The sequence below is a fragment of the Aulonocara stuartgranti genome (assembly GCF_965226115.1).
Source record: "Aulonocara stuartgranti genome assembly, chromosome: 14".
Classification (NCBI taxonomy): domain Eukaryota; kingdom Metazoa; phylum Chordata; class Actinopteri; order Cichliformes; family Cichlidae; genus Aulonocara; species Aulonocara stuartgranti.
The window spans coordinates 26,362,061-26,376,718 of NC_138950.1; the positions used below are offsets into that span (position 1 = coordinate 26,362,061).

The 14,658-nt window shown below is 36.1% G+C and overlaps 1 protein-coding gene across 1 annotated transcript in view; it reads right to left on the minus strand.

The window, feature by feature from the left end:
• The window catches only part of LOC309687632 (uncharacterized protein), a gene marked incomplete at its 3' end in the record, with an annotated part of 28,769 nt that overhangs the window by 8,861 nt on the left and 5,250 nt on the right, over positions 1–14,658 (minus strand). The window contains exon 2 of the mRNA XM_082502729.1: positions 12,133–12,193. Coding sequence (XP_082358855.1) covers positions 12,133–12,146 — 14 coding nt within the window. The 5' untranslated portion in view covers positions 12,147–12,193. The remainder of the gene's footprint in view (positions 1–12,132; positions 12,194–14,658) is intronic.

Sequence of the window (14,658 nt, forward strand, 5' to 3'; positions counted from 1 at the left end):
CAAAGAAGAAAGCCAAGATGCTGGCAAACACACAGGCAGTGGAGACAAAAGCCAGGCATTGAAATCCCTCCAGGGCACCGTGTGAAGGCTAAATGTGTATCCCTAAATGGAAGTGTGAAACAGCACACTCTTTCCTTTTCTATCTCTCTCCTTCCCTCTTTCTTATTGGCATAACTCAATTCTGCATCCCTCATTTTCATCCTACTTTCTCTCAGTATTTTGTGGTCTGCTCCTAGATATTATGGACACTATACTATGGGCTATAGCTGGTCTGCATGCTATATATGATGGCAAGGTGTCAGGATTTCTTTGGAGTAGATTTATAAAGCTGGAGAATTGGCTGCTAACTTCCTCAGATACAATAAATATGGCAGTGCTGGGAAGGAAACAAAAGGAAGGGAGAAGACATACTCAAGCTAGAATACTAAATGACAGAAAGATATATAGAAATCCTGTCAGACAGATGAAAACACCAAACATCAAAACATAAAATATGTATGCACACAAACAAACTCTTGGTACAGTAAGAATACTTCAAAATATGCACTGGTATTTGGTCAAATAAGTCTCATGAATTGTAATACACAGAACCCCCACCTTACTGATTACCTGTTAGTCCCGTAGACCAGCAGTTCCCCAACCCTTTTTTGTGCCACTGACCGGTTTAATATCAGACAACATTCTCACGCCAGTAAGCATAGCAGCCACTGCTGCCATCAAGTAGTAGCGGCAAGCGGTGGAGTATTACTGCTAGCAGTAGGAGACAAAAAGCAAATTCACTTGGACGCATTCCAGCTGCTCATTTAAGAGATAGATTACAGCTTTATTTACAAACTGCAATTAATATACATAGTTTCCCATATTTTGTGGAGAGGAGATGAATTGAACAATAAAACATCCCACAGCTAAGAAAAGTTTACATTTTTGTGAAGTGAGGTGCATTTTAAGAAAAGTTAGAAATGTATGTTTATCAAAATTAAGAAAATAGCTGTCTGTCTTTTTTCCAGAGTAGACAGAGACTTAGACTTTGCCTCAGACTGGATGATTTAAATTGACTAGAAATTAACGAATATCTGAAGTTGAGAGAGCACTGCACAGGTTAGAGCGTTAGAGTGGTAGGATTTCACAATTAGCGTACATTACTGAAAATATTTAAAGAAGATGACAGAAAAACTCTTTGATGTGCTGTATAGACTTTTTGAGTAAACAAGTGATTATCATGCAGACATTTCATTCAAAGCTATAAATGTTTTTCTTTTGTGTTTTTATCGCGCTTTGTTTGCAGTATATCTTTGCTTTTATTTCACCTAGCATAAGGAAAATAAATAACCTTGGATTTTGTTTCAGGGTTGGAACAATCACTGGCTGGGATTTGTCTTGTACATACAAACCACACAATCTGCAATAGAATAACTCTCCCATAGTACCTTGAAAGTACAATAAGAACTTCTCTACAGTTTAAAAGTCTGTTTATCACAATGGTCACAGAACTTTCTGTCCTTTAAACTTGAAAAATAAATTTAACATCTTGGCCTCCAGTGTGTAAATAAAATGAAGCAAAGAAGGACAATTCTATTCATGGCCATTTCTAATCCACTTTGGTTAGGGGACAAAGAACATTTATGTGACAGTGTTGAGATGTTAACAGTATATTAACAATACACTGTATTCTCTGAGAAATGACAAGAATTAAAGACCAATATCTCAGGCCTCTGCAGGTTAAATTTTAAAGTTAATGGTAGTACAATTCAAAACCCAGGTGAAAGCTTCTTCAAATGGGTTTGATTTCTATTTGAGCCATTCAAATTAATTCTGGAACAACCAAACCAAAGTGGAAATGTCAGACCTTGATGGTCACATTTACTTAAAACTAAATACAGAATATCAGCAACTTATAACAGTGGTATATCAACATCTCCAAGAACAGTGGTGGAGGGCTGATGAGTTGGGCTTTTTTGAAGCCACAGGACCTGGGCACCTTGTAGTCATTTCGTTAACCATGTACTATTCTGTATACCAAATCCTTCTGGAATGAAATGTGAAGAAATCTGTCCAACAGCTGAAGATGAAATTGGGTCATCCAACAGGATAACAGTCCAAATAGTCCTAAGCACAGCAGCAAATCTACAACAGAATGGATGAAAAAAAAAAGTGTCGTAATAGCTGAGTAAAAGTCAGGACCTCATCCTAAAAGAAATGTTGTGGAGGGACATTAAGAGAGCTGTGTACAAATAATTGCTTGCAAACTTCAATAATCTGAAGCAATATTGTAAAGAAGAGTGGCTACAATTATTCTACAAAGATGTGAGAGATTGGTAAAGTCATGCAGAAGAAAAAAATTACCTCTTTTATTGCTCCCAAAAGTTGTTCCACAAGCTTTCGAAGGGTATATTTTGATTTTCACAGGACTGCATAGAGATCATTCAAAACTGTCTTTGCTCATATAGGTATATATGAAGAAGCTACTTTTGACTGCTCCCTTTTTTGCAAGAGGTCACCACAGCAGGCAACTCTATATGTTTGATTTGGCAGAATGTTTTATACTGGATGGATCTTTGGCTTGTTACGCAACTATGGTGCCTAAATCTAGCCTGCTAGTGGAAATGTTATTAAATTATGTGTAAAAGCTAAAGTAAACTATGGGGTCAAAAACTGTTGTCAAAAACAAGTCAAAAATAAGATGGTATGGATAATATTATCTCTACTTATAGTGAAATATGGTAGTGGCACCATTATGTTCTGATGGTGCTTCTCAGTGGCAGAGAAAACTGGTAAAAACCAAGACTGAATACAAATAAATGAATGAATATAAATAAAACAATCTCTCCAATCTAATGAACTTTGAGAGTATGTGCTAAGAAGAATAGGTTAAACTGCAGTTGCTCAAAGACCTTTTTAAACATGCAATTTAATCTCAGTGCTTTCTTTTTACACTACACAATATTACCCACCAAAGGTTGTACCTCCCCCTGTTAATGTATATAACTCCACATACACTACACCAATCCACAACCAGGTGCACCCAGCAAGAACTGAAATCAACTTTAATGAGTCTACAAAACATTCCTACCCAAGCATCGCACAAAATATAGCATTTCAAAACTGAAGGCCTTTGTGCTGTTCTCCTTTTACAGTATAGCAGTGGCAGAAAAATATCAGCTGTGCCGTTCAATCATCTGCCCAGCAATAATTTTGTAATAATTTCTTTCCAAAAGGAGAGAAATGATTACCTGGCAGAAGCAGAAAGAAAAGGGGCTGAAGAGCAACAAAGAGAGAGGAGACAGGTAGCATGTTACTAAGAGAGAAGAAAAGAAGGTAGAAACAGATGAGGTGTGAGCAACAGCTTGCCATTGGTAGCTGAAGCGTGCATGCCTTTGACAGCAGACAATAAGCACAGATGGCAACTCTTCCTTCGTTAACTTTGATGGATATTTCACATTCAGTGCCAGGGCTGAGAAAATTAATACATAACCTATGGAAAATTGTTAGCAATAATTTACCTTAAGAATATTCCTTTAATGTTAAAAGAAGAGCAGTTGTTTCTCTCACTGCTGTTCCAGCTATGGTACCACAAAGTTCCTGAAAACCAGTCGGTTACCTTATATATAAAGGCTTACCCACGTCAAAGCATATACTTAATGTGTAATCTAGGCAACACATACATTTTTTTAGTAATAGCACTGAAAGGTGAGAAGTTTGAAATAGTTGATAAAATCTGTTTAGAATCTGTTTTTGCAGTTTCACATCTGCAAGACACATGATGCCTGGATATTTTGAAAAACCATAAACACCACTGTTAACACATCAAAAATGGAAAAATAAAAGAATACAAAAAAATCAAAAAAATTTTTTCAAGCAGACCACAGAGGCAACAGCGGCAAGGAAAAACTTCCTTTTACCAGGAAGAAACCTCCAGCAGAATAAGGAATGGGTAGCCGTCTACTGTCTGGGGTTGTGGGTGAAGGGTGGCTGAAGCACTTTTGGACCAGTGGGAGAATCGAAGGGTTACATATCATGGAAGTCTTGATGCACTGTTTCTGAGCAAATGTAAAGGCCACATGAAGTTTGGAGGTCTGTAGCGAAAGTTGGCAACCTCTGTGTACTTTGCTCCTCAGCATCCACAGACCCCGTTGTGTGATTTCATGTGAGAGTGACCCGTTCTTTAACAAATCTTTGTAGAAGTAGTCTGTATGCTTAGGTGTTTGATTTTATACACCTGTGGCCATTGAAGTGAACACCTGAATTCAATGATTTGAATGGGTGAGCGAAAACGTTTTGCAATATAGTGTAGGTTGTATCTCATCCCATGGAAATGGTAACTATGCACACCAATTCCCATTTAATTATTGTGAGAATCAGGGCAGATTAATGAACTCTGTTTCCTCATTTATTTATTCAGTGGCATGAGCATCAGGTTTCCAGATGATCTTCCACATCCCACTGTGTTTCTGATATAGACCAAAATATCATATCCTGAGTGTAACCAAGACAGCGATGGTGCACAGAATTCTGATAACATGCAAATGCTTGCAGCTAATGGACAATACCTTGCAACAATAGAGCCAGAAATCATTGCAAACATAGGTTAAGTACATACATTTAGGTACATGTATTCTGCCTTTCTGTTTTCTTTGTATTTGATAAAGAAAAAATAAGTTTGTGTGCATGTGTATGTGTACTTCTTTAAAGCTGAAAGTTACAGTACCTGTACATCTGTGCACGATATGAACAGAACAAGCCAAGTGTAAGAAGATTTTATGCGAAACCAACAGGTAATCCATAGAGATTCCACTGTTCAGTGATCTTTGCAGTGCTTGCAGATACCATTGCAGAGCATCCAGGAGTATTGAAAAAAAATGATTTAAGGTGCTACAGATAAAGGCCATACAGCTGTAGTACTGACAGAATAATACTGTGAATGATGTTTGGAATATGTGTGAATCATGTTAACATCCCCAAGATCTAGCAAAATCATCAAGAAAGAGTGGAATAGATACTCCAACTGAAAAAAAAAATTAAAATGTTTTTTATTTTTGTACACATAGTAGAGCAGTGATTCTTGACAAAAGGGACAAAACATGTCCACCAGATAAAACCCAATTTTGGGGTTAAACATATGAATACAAGTGTTAACCCAAGTGACTAAAAGACAAACCAAGGCAATGTTTATACAACAAAAGTATGATTTTGCATTTTTTATACATATATATTTATTTTAAATGGTACAATACATTACCAGTACCTTAAAAATCCATTGTCCAGAAACAGGTGTGATAATATTAAAATACAGAAAAAAAAGATTTAAACTAATGTAAAATTAAACATCATGGTTCTCGTCACTAAGTATTTAAGTCAATAACTTATATAATATCAAAATATGCAATTGAAATTTTATTTTTACATATTTTTAAGTCATCAAAATCGTGTCCAGATTTTTTGTCAACACCATCAGATTTTTTTAAAAGTACAAAAAAATCAGGAATTATTGTGGGTAGCTTACACTCTGAGGACCCCTTTACCACTTCCTGTTTGATACACAGGCCATGAGGTCACTGCTGTGATAATTTTTTTTTTTTTTTTATTTCATTTATGACATACCTTTCTGATAAAACTCTGTGTTCACAACCACAGTGCTTCATCACCAAAGTCGATGAAATACAAGATTTAATTTTATTCTTTTTGTAAAAAGAGCTTCATTTAAGTAGACTGTAGAGGCCATAAGCAACTGATGAAAAACAAAATGGCTTCTGTCAGAAAAAGATGTGTTATGAAAGAAAGTAGGGTATTTTGTCAACACCATCAGATGTCAACACCATCAGGATTTTTGTCTGACGGTGTTGACCTGTTTTCTAATGGTGTTCTGCTTAGTCCTCTGCATTTAACCCATTCACTCAGTGATGCAGTGGGCCGCTACAAATCCAGGATAGCCGCTGTTTGTTGGATTTGAACGCCCAACCTTCCGATCATGTGGCATCTACTGAGCTATCTCTGCCCCGAGAGCCAGCAGTGATGATGTATGAATCCTGCTTCCGGGCCCAAACTACTCTGTGCTTATTAAGCCTGTTGTGCTGTTAAAATGTTTTAATGCTTTTTATCTTGTTCTATTTAATCTGAACAAGCCCCTAAAAACAGTGAGTGATCACTGTTGGCCTAACCATCAGAAACCCTTGCATTAACTTTTATCGAGTTGAAAAAAGTTCATCCTCATCCTCCAGCTTTACTGTGTTTATGTTATGCTAACATAGCTGTGTCGCTAGCGATCGCCTAGCACATGTTATGGTTCAAAATATTGGGGATGGAGACAAGAGAAAAAACCACAATAACAACACTGGTCCGGCCGGGTTGAGTCAAACGATGATTTAATGATCACACACGTGGGAGATGGACACTGATGCAGACAGCCTCAAAATCTCAAAATGGTGGAGCATTGCTCAAACTTTTATAACCTCTGGTGCCTCCACCTTATCATAAAAAGCCTAAACATTCACATGCTCTCTCTCACACAGCGCCTAAGCTACGACCTTGGCTCCCTGTTTATCTGCTCCTGCTGAAATGGGGCAGAAAACTCCAGCACACTCTGTTCTCTTCTACTCAGACAAATTAGACAATAACCTTCTGCGAACAGTATTTCTTATAACTCAGCAGTATAATGCATCATAAAACAATATCATTCATTCACAACAAGTCAGCAATTTAATGTAATGCAAATCAGTTTAACTAATGCAATAGTTATCAGCTTCTTCTAATTCAGGAGAATAATGCAAACTAAAACTACATAATAATTCACAATCTTTAATTAGGGGTATAACATGGCATAAAATAATATCATAATTCTACACACATCATTATATACCAGCTAGTCCAACTTCAGTAACCCGACAAAAGTCACTGCTGTTTAGTTTTCTGTCTTCATTTATGTTGGAATGTAGGTTAAACCAGCTAGCTAACTTCTAACTGAGCCACACTGATCATTTTATTAAAGATGAAAGAATTTAGACAGTTTGTAACTCTCATTGATGCTGCAGAGTTCCTTTGACTTTGGGATGGGAGTTTGGACCTGGAAACGGCTAATGATGTCAGACTTAAAGACCAGATAGCATCTCTATTGCTTAATACATAACTGTGTTGTGAATATTCATCCTTAATCTGTATAAATGCATATGGTTCAGAAAGATTATAGTAATTACAAAATGGTACATTTCAGGCTAGAATGGCAAAGGGGAACCTGTCAGAGGAAGGAAAGAGAAGGAACAGGGAAGGAGAGAAAAAATTAACAGCCAGCCTGAGTTGAAAAAAGAGTTTCTCATAAAGGAAAGGGAAAGATCTATAAATAGAGTGAAAGAGGGAAAAATAAAGAACATCAGTGATCTGAAGAGATCACTGAAGAGAAAAAAGGCAGAAGAGAAGGTTTTGGAAAGAAGCACAGAGACAAAAGGAGAGAAAGTCCAGCAGGGTCTAAACACACAACCACAGAGTACTTTAGGAATCAAGAAGTAGTAGGCAGCTACTTGCTGGTGAACTATTAAGATGTAGAACTTGACATGTGCAAAAACATAAGTTGTTAAGGTTGTTAAGGTTTAATGGTCATTTTGAAAGAAATAATATCTTGTCTTCTACTAGTGTGTCACCACTGTGAGATTTGTCAACTCCATAATATGGATTTTTTTGTTAATTGTTTTCATTTGAAGAACCATATATGATCTTCCAATAAAAATACGTAATTTTCTCAATAAATGTTTCATTTGCATGCTGCTAAATATGATTGTTTCTTATAGAGATTAAATATGTATGACTGTAACTCTAATAATAAAAAGCCAAAACAATCTTACTTTTAAACGTGGTATAATTAGTTTGAAAACATATGTGCATAAACAGTAGAACAGGGAAGCTGCTAATAGTCAAAATAGGTGAAACAACTTCATTTAAAATAGATATTTTTGTATTTCTTTTGTCTGATGGTGTTGACAAAAACCTTGCACTTCTCCAGCAAAAACATAAATTATTAAAAAATGTTACACGTGGGAGATTGTACCAAAACATGGTGAGACAGCCAAAACTTTTTATATGTAAATATGTTTTTGAAAAATAAAAAAATATATTTTAGAAAATTAAAACCTGTTTTGTCCATAATCTCAGGAATCACTGAGAACTGAGGTAAGATGGCAGCTATAATATCTAAATATAACATTTAAATAAGAAGAAAATTAAATAAGAAGATTTTTTTGTATTATCTATTCAACATTTTTTTAATATTCCATAATCACTGCTCATATACCTAGAAAACCAAAGCAATTTTTTCTTGTTAAGTGTTCAGTTTCATGTGACAGTTTGTGCTTCTGATTTTGGATAGGATAAGTTATATACCAGTCAGAAACATTTGCAGTTGTTACAATGAATACAAACCATTCACGGCTGGCTTATTCCAGTTATTGCTTTCTGCTTTAGATTTCCGATAACATATGCCTCAGTGTACATTTGGATTGTTAATCTTTGTTTGCATGAAGCAATATGGTACATCAGCAGCGCTTTTCAGTATGGTGGTTAGTCTCAAGTCTCTCTTGCTTTCTCTATTCTTGCATATACAGTGTTTGAATTAAGGGAACACTTGAGCAATTTCAACTTTGAGTGTTTTTTAATATTTAATTCATCATGTGATGTGTGGTACAAATATTCCCTACGCATTTTGTTTTGTTTTATTCAAAACACATTGGCCTAACAATACAGTTATACTGTACCCACTAAATGTTTCTAGAGTTTTGACTATTTGAATATTTCCCTTTTACCTTAAAGAAAACCCCTCTTGGCTGTATTTTTGTGTTATATTAATGTGTCTTGTGAAGGGCTTTTTTCCAAAAAAACTGCGTGTTGTGTTGTTCAGAGTGGCATACATAAACATACAGTCAAAACAATTTTTTGAGCATGCAATTTATTACAAACAATGTTTAAACTGAAACTGGCTTTTTTACAGCTGATTAAAAGTTTAAGACCACATGCCTTTAAAAGGCCAAATCTGTGCAAAAATGTGGATTCATTGTCATTTTCTGTCAGGTAGTCTCACTGTCATGACGTTCTGATGGCAAAAGCATAAAACAATTCCCTTTTTCAACGTGGTTGAGTTGTTGAACTGTATAAGCAGGGTCTGCCATCGCTGCTGAGGTGGGATGCAGTAAGACATTCATTTTGAATTTCCTGAGGTTTATGGAACAAAAAACTCAAGTGGAAGACCCAAAAAGATTGAACAGGTACAGGTTTTTTTGGGAGGTGTGGTCCTAAACTTCTGATCAGCCTGTTTCAGTTTAAGCATTGTTTTGCATGCTCAAAAAGTGTTTTGTCTCACTCCCATTTCTTCTTGTTGCATGTTGGAACCTTCAATCATATGATTGTTGGGTTTTTCTCTGTATCTATGAAGCGCCTTGAGGCGACATTTGTTGTAATTTGGCGCTATATAAATAAAATTGAATTGAATTGAATTGTTAAGATCCAACCATGCAAAACATGATTTTTTTTTTTTTTTTTGCCATTTTTCAAGTGACTGGGATAAAAGATACAGATTGAGACTGTATCTATTATAGTGACTTGGCATGTTTTTGTGCTTGATTTTCTGTGTTTGCATGTATGTAGTAATTTGTTTGTGTATGGACACATACGAGCAAGAGACATTCCTGCTGAGAAGTAAGGAGTGATCCATCCATATTTAATGCATTTCTATTCATAATTCACAGGCCAAACCTCAGGAACTTACTACTGAAGGATGTGTAATAGGATAAGACATTTCTTTCGTCTTCCCTGTGACTCTCTCAGGCTTTCATACCAACTTTTTTTTTTCAGAACATCTTTTTTGTCTGTGATTCCCTTTGTTTTTTATTTCCTTTCACACATTGTCTGGGTTGAATGCCAGTCCACCATTGCTCTTTTAGGCAGCTTTCTAGTTTTTATTAGCAGTTTTCTTTGCTCAAGGTTTAAAAATTCAAGCACAATTCAGAAAGCTTGAGTTGGACAGAGTTCTCTGGATCCAAGACCTACTTATTTGGCAGTTTAATTTCAGGTTGATTTAGATACAACTGAAACAAGGGTGCATTAAAAAAGGATATAATATAAGGAAATAATTAAAGAATGAATCCTTTAATAATAAAAACAAGTAATATTAACAAGTAAATTATTTATGTAACAGTGCAACAAAAGACTTGGATTCAAAAATATCAAGTGTGGTGGATAAAAGGCAAGACGAAAGCTAATCAAATATTTCTAACCTGAAATGAACACAAAGTCACAATGAATTATTTATGTATTTATGAAATAGTAATACTATAGTGCAAGCTGAGTTAAACAGTTGTCCAGGATACACCGCTCTGAGAACTGACAGTTTACAAGCCACAGATCTGGTCTAGCAGTCTTGTTTGTCACTTTGTTTGAGACCATGATCAGTCAGAGCAGAGCAATGTGATATAGGATGTTGGATATGTGAGGCAAACAAGGCCCAAGACCTTATATTTTTGAAATCTGAATGTGATTTTTTTTTAAAATTAGTTTGCAAACATGAAGAATAAAAAAGTAAAAAGTAAGTTGATTCAAAAAGTGACAGAATAGATATGTCACAATAATATGATGTCCTTAAATTAGGATTAGGATCAGTTCCCTTTGTGAAAGATGATAAAGTTTGGCTTAATTTGTATGGAAAGGATTTTGACGATCGAAACTTTGACGAAGACAATATTTTCAAGGATTAGAAAGGATAGGAAATAATAAAAAACAAGGTGTAACTGCAAACGTGACAAATAACAATCTCTAGTTTAACATAAAGAGGACATTAAACACAGATCAAATTTCAAAACTTAATAAGAACAATGTCATAACATAGCAAGATTATTTCATTATTATTATTATTATACATGGTTATAATTGCTAAAAAACAAAAACATGCAAAAATATGTGTGTGCCAACTTGGTCAAAAAGACAATTGCAGTTCACTTTTTAAGTTTACCATTTTTCACAATCCAGTATATATATTGATTAAAGTATCAAGTGAGTTTTAAAACTGATAAAACATAATATAAATGTATCATCTTTTTCAGTGCAGTAATTAACCAGTTAAAGTGTCAATTATGTAGTCAATCTTTTAAAGTCACCCCGACCATATCACCATATCACTATTAATTTCAGTCTTAAGCTTTTACTTATATAGCATATAAGCTATTAAGAACCTCTATCATCTATTGTCCCCTCTCACAAATACAGTATCTCTTCTCCTGCCCTTCTCCTGTGCTCTTCAACCAATTTCCCCATGGGATTTGGTTAGTAATTATAGTGGCTATAGGTTCTATTCAAATGTAATTCAGCCTTACGATGCTTTCAGAGTGATCAGTAGACTGCACATGACCACTCTAGGTTCACAATTCAGCTCATGTTGCAAATGTGCTTTTACACATGTTTGTTTATCTGCCCCAAAGTTTCTGTATCTTGTAAAGTACACGTTCCTCACATTTATACAATTATTCTTTTTTTATGTCTCTATTTTTTCTAGATCTCTGTACTACTTGATGAAATGCCCAATTTCTTGCTTCCCTACATTTAAAAAACCCATTTGACTTCTGGATACATATCTCTCAGCCCCTCTTGTTTCTTAACTATCTTTATGATGTGGGGCCTGCTGCATAATAGTGTGTTTGAACTCAGAACTGAAATTAAGTGCAGTCACAAAAGCAGAAAATCTCTATCACTCACATTTAAAAACTACTATGTGTGTAATTCTTCTGAAACTTCACTCACATCTTGCATAGAAAACTGCCTTTTGCATCTTAGCTTTTTGGACATTTCAATAAAAAAATGTAATGTCCAATAAATCAAAATAAAATAACAAAATATTAAACTACAACATAGTGGTGAAGTTAAGAAAAAGAAACATATTTTGATCTGAGAAGAAGAAAAAAAATCTATCAAATGTATACTCAGAGCAAAAGACCATAACTGTCATGGTCCCTGAGTTCTCCTGTGCTGGACCACCACTCGCTCTCTCTCATTGCTCTTTCCCTCGCTCTCCTCTGTCCGTGTTAATGTATTTTGTGTATTTGAGGGGTGGGACTTGTCCTGGGCTCCTGCCGTTTGACTCAGGGCACTTGGAGATAACAAACTCACCTGTTTGCGATCATCTCTTCTCCTGCCAGTACTTGTTGTAGAATTGTAGAATGGCTTCAGTCTTCATTGGACAGTAGAACAGAAAACAGTTAGTAAAGCTGGTTTCCACTGTGCATAAACCCTTGAGATTCAATGAAAAAAGAAGTTGTGGAGCTCCCTGGCTATTTGGAACCTGGACTCCACTAACCACAAACCTTTTGCCTTAGCAACACCTGTGAACTTTACTGTTGTAAATTAACTTGTTAACCTTTTCTTCGGAGTCTTGCGTTTGACTCCAACCAATTTTTGTGGTCATGACAATAAGAAAGGTGAAAATAAGTAGTTCGATTATAAACAACCAAAACGTTGCAAGTTAAAGCAGAAGGAAATCCAACGATTATGTGAGACATCAGCCATTTATAACATCTACATTTAGCTACCAAATAGGTTCCAAAATTAGTATTTAAATAACTAAAAGTTTGTGAATGGAAAATTACACAATTGCCATGATAATGCTTGACATTTACATTTCTGCTTACTGTTTGTGATTTCAACACAGCCCTGAAAGCATTTCTACTTCATCCACCGCACTCTACTGCTAAATGTAAGTTTAGAGCAAAATAGTTTTGTTTCAAATTGTTAACTATTAAAATCTAAAGCAGAATGATTATTTATGAAAAATCAAGGTGGGGTAATTGCAAACTTAAAACAATCTAATATTATATAACAATAACAAGCCCTATTTGACACCTGTTAGAATTCATATTACGGCAGGAACCAATCAACTAAGTAAAGAAATACATCAGTTCATCATTACTTTAAGAATGGAAGGTCAGTGAGTCCGGAAAATTGCTAAAACTTTGAATGTGTCCCCAAGTAAAGTCACAAAAATGATCAAGTGCTACAACGAAACTGGCTCACATGAGGACCGTCCCAGGAAAGGAGGACCAAGAGTCACCTCTGCTACTGAGGATAAATTCATCTAAGTCACCAGCCTCAGACATTCCAAGTTAACGGCACCTCAGATTAGAGCCACACAGAGTTCCAGTAGCAGACACATCTCTACATGAACTGTTCAGAGCAGACTGTGTGAATCGGACCTTAATGCTGCTAAGAAACGACTACTAAGGAAAAGCAATGAGCAGAAGAGATTTGTTAGGGCCAAGAAACACAAGGAATGGACATTAGATGAGTGGAAATCTGTGCATTGGTCTGATTTGTCCATCTTTGGTTTCACTCGCCATGTTTTTCTGCAACGGAGAAAACGCAGAGAATGAATGGTCTCTACATGCATGGTTTCTATCATGAAGTATGGAGGTGGTGTGATGGTGCTTTGCTGGTGACACTGTTGGGGATTTACTCAAAATTGAAGGCACACTGAAACAGCATTGCTACAAAAGCATCCTAGAGTGACATGCCATCCCATCCGGTTTGTTTTTAGTTGTACTATCATTTATTTTTCAACATGACAATGGCCCCAAGCACACCTTCAGGCTCTGTAAGGGCTATTTGACCAAGAAGGAGAGTGAGGGAGTGCTGTGCCAGATGGCCTGGCCTCCAAGAGTGTGCAAAAGCAGTAATCAAAGCAAGGCGTGGCTATTTGGAATAATGTAAAATATAAAACACATTTTGAGTTATTTCACACTTTTTTGTTTACTACATAACTCCATATGTGTTCATTCATAGTTTTGATGCCTTCAGTGAGAATCAACAATGTAAATAGTCATAAAAAAAAAACCATTAAATGAGAAGGTGTTTCCAAACTTTTGACTGGCACTCAACTAGATATTTAACACCAGGAAGATGACAGTTCATAATCTGTGTATATTAGATCTAAATCATTTGGAAATGTGTGTCCCTCTGTGGTTTGGCTAAGATTAGCTATAAAGGTTAAAATAATGGGGTTACCCTGTCTTCTGGACCCAGGTGGATGAAGAATCCAATATGGGCACAAATGGAAAACAGTTGCTGTTGTCTGACTTAATGCCTCTACCATTATATAATGTTACACAAAACCCTACTGTAACTCAGTCTCTCAATATAGGATGTTATTAGCAAAAATTATTAGACAAAGAGAACCATAGTAAATACAAATAAATTTTTTAAACTATGATTCCATTTATTAAGGGGGGAAACCTATCCAAACCAACCTGGCATTTTGGTTCGGATAGGTTCAATTCCACCATCAGGCCGGGGTCTTTCTGTGTGGAGTTTGTATGTTCTCCCTGTGTTTGCGTGGGTTCCCACCAGGTACTCTGGCTTCCTCCCACAGTCCAAAGACATGCAGTTTGTGGGGATGGGTTAATTGATTAATCCAAATTGCCCATAGGTGTGAATGTGAGCGTGAATGGTTTTCTGTCTCTGTGTGTTAGCCCTGCGACAGACTGGCGACCTCTAGGGTGTACCCCGCCTCTCGCCTTATAACAGTTGGGATAGACTCCAGTGCCCCCTGCGACCCTGAGAAGGATAAGTGGAAGCGAATGGATGGATAGACTTTGCCTAGGCTACTCCAAAACCTCATTAACATTTAATTTTTATTTCAACTTT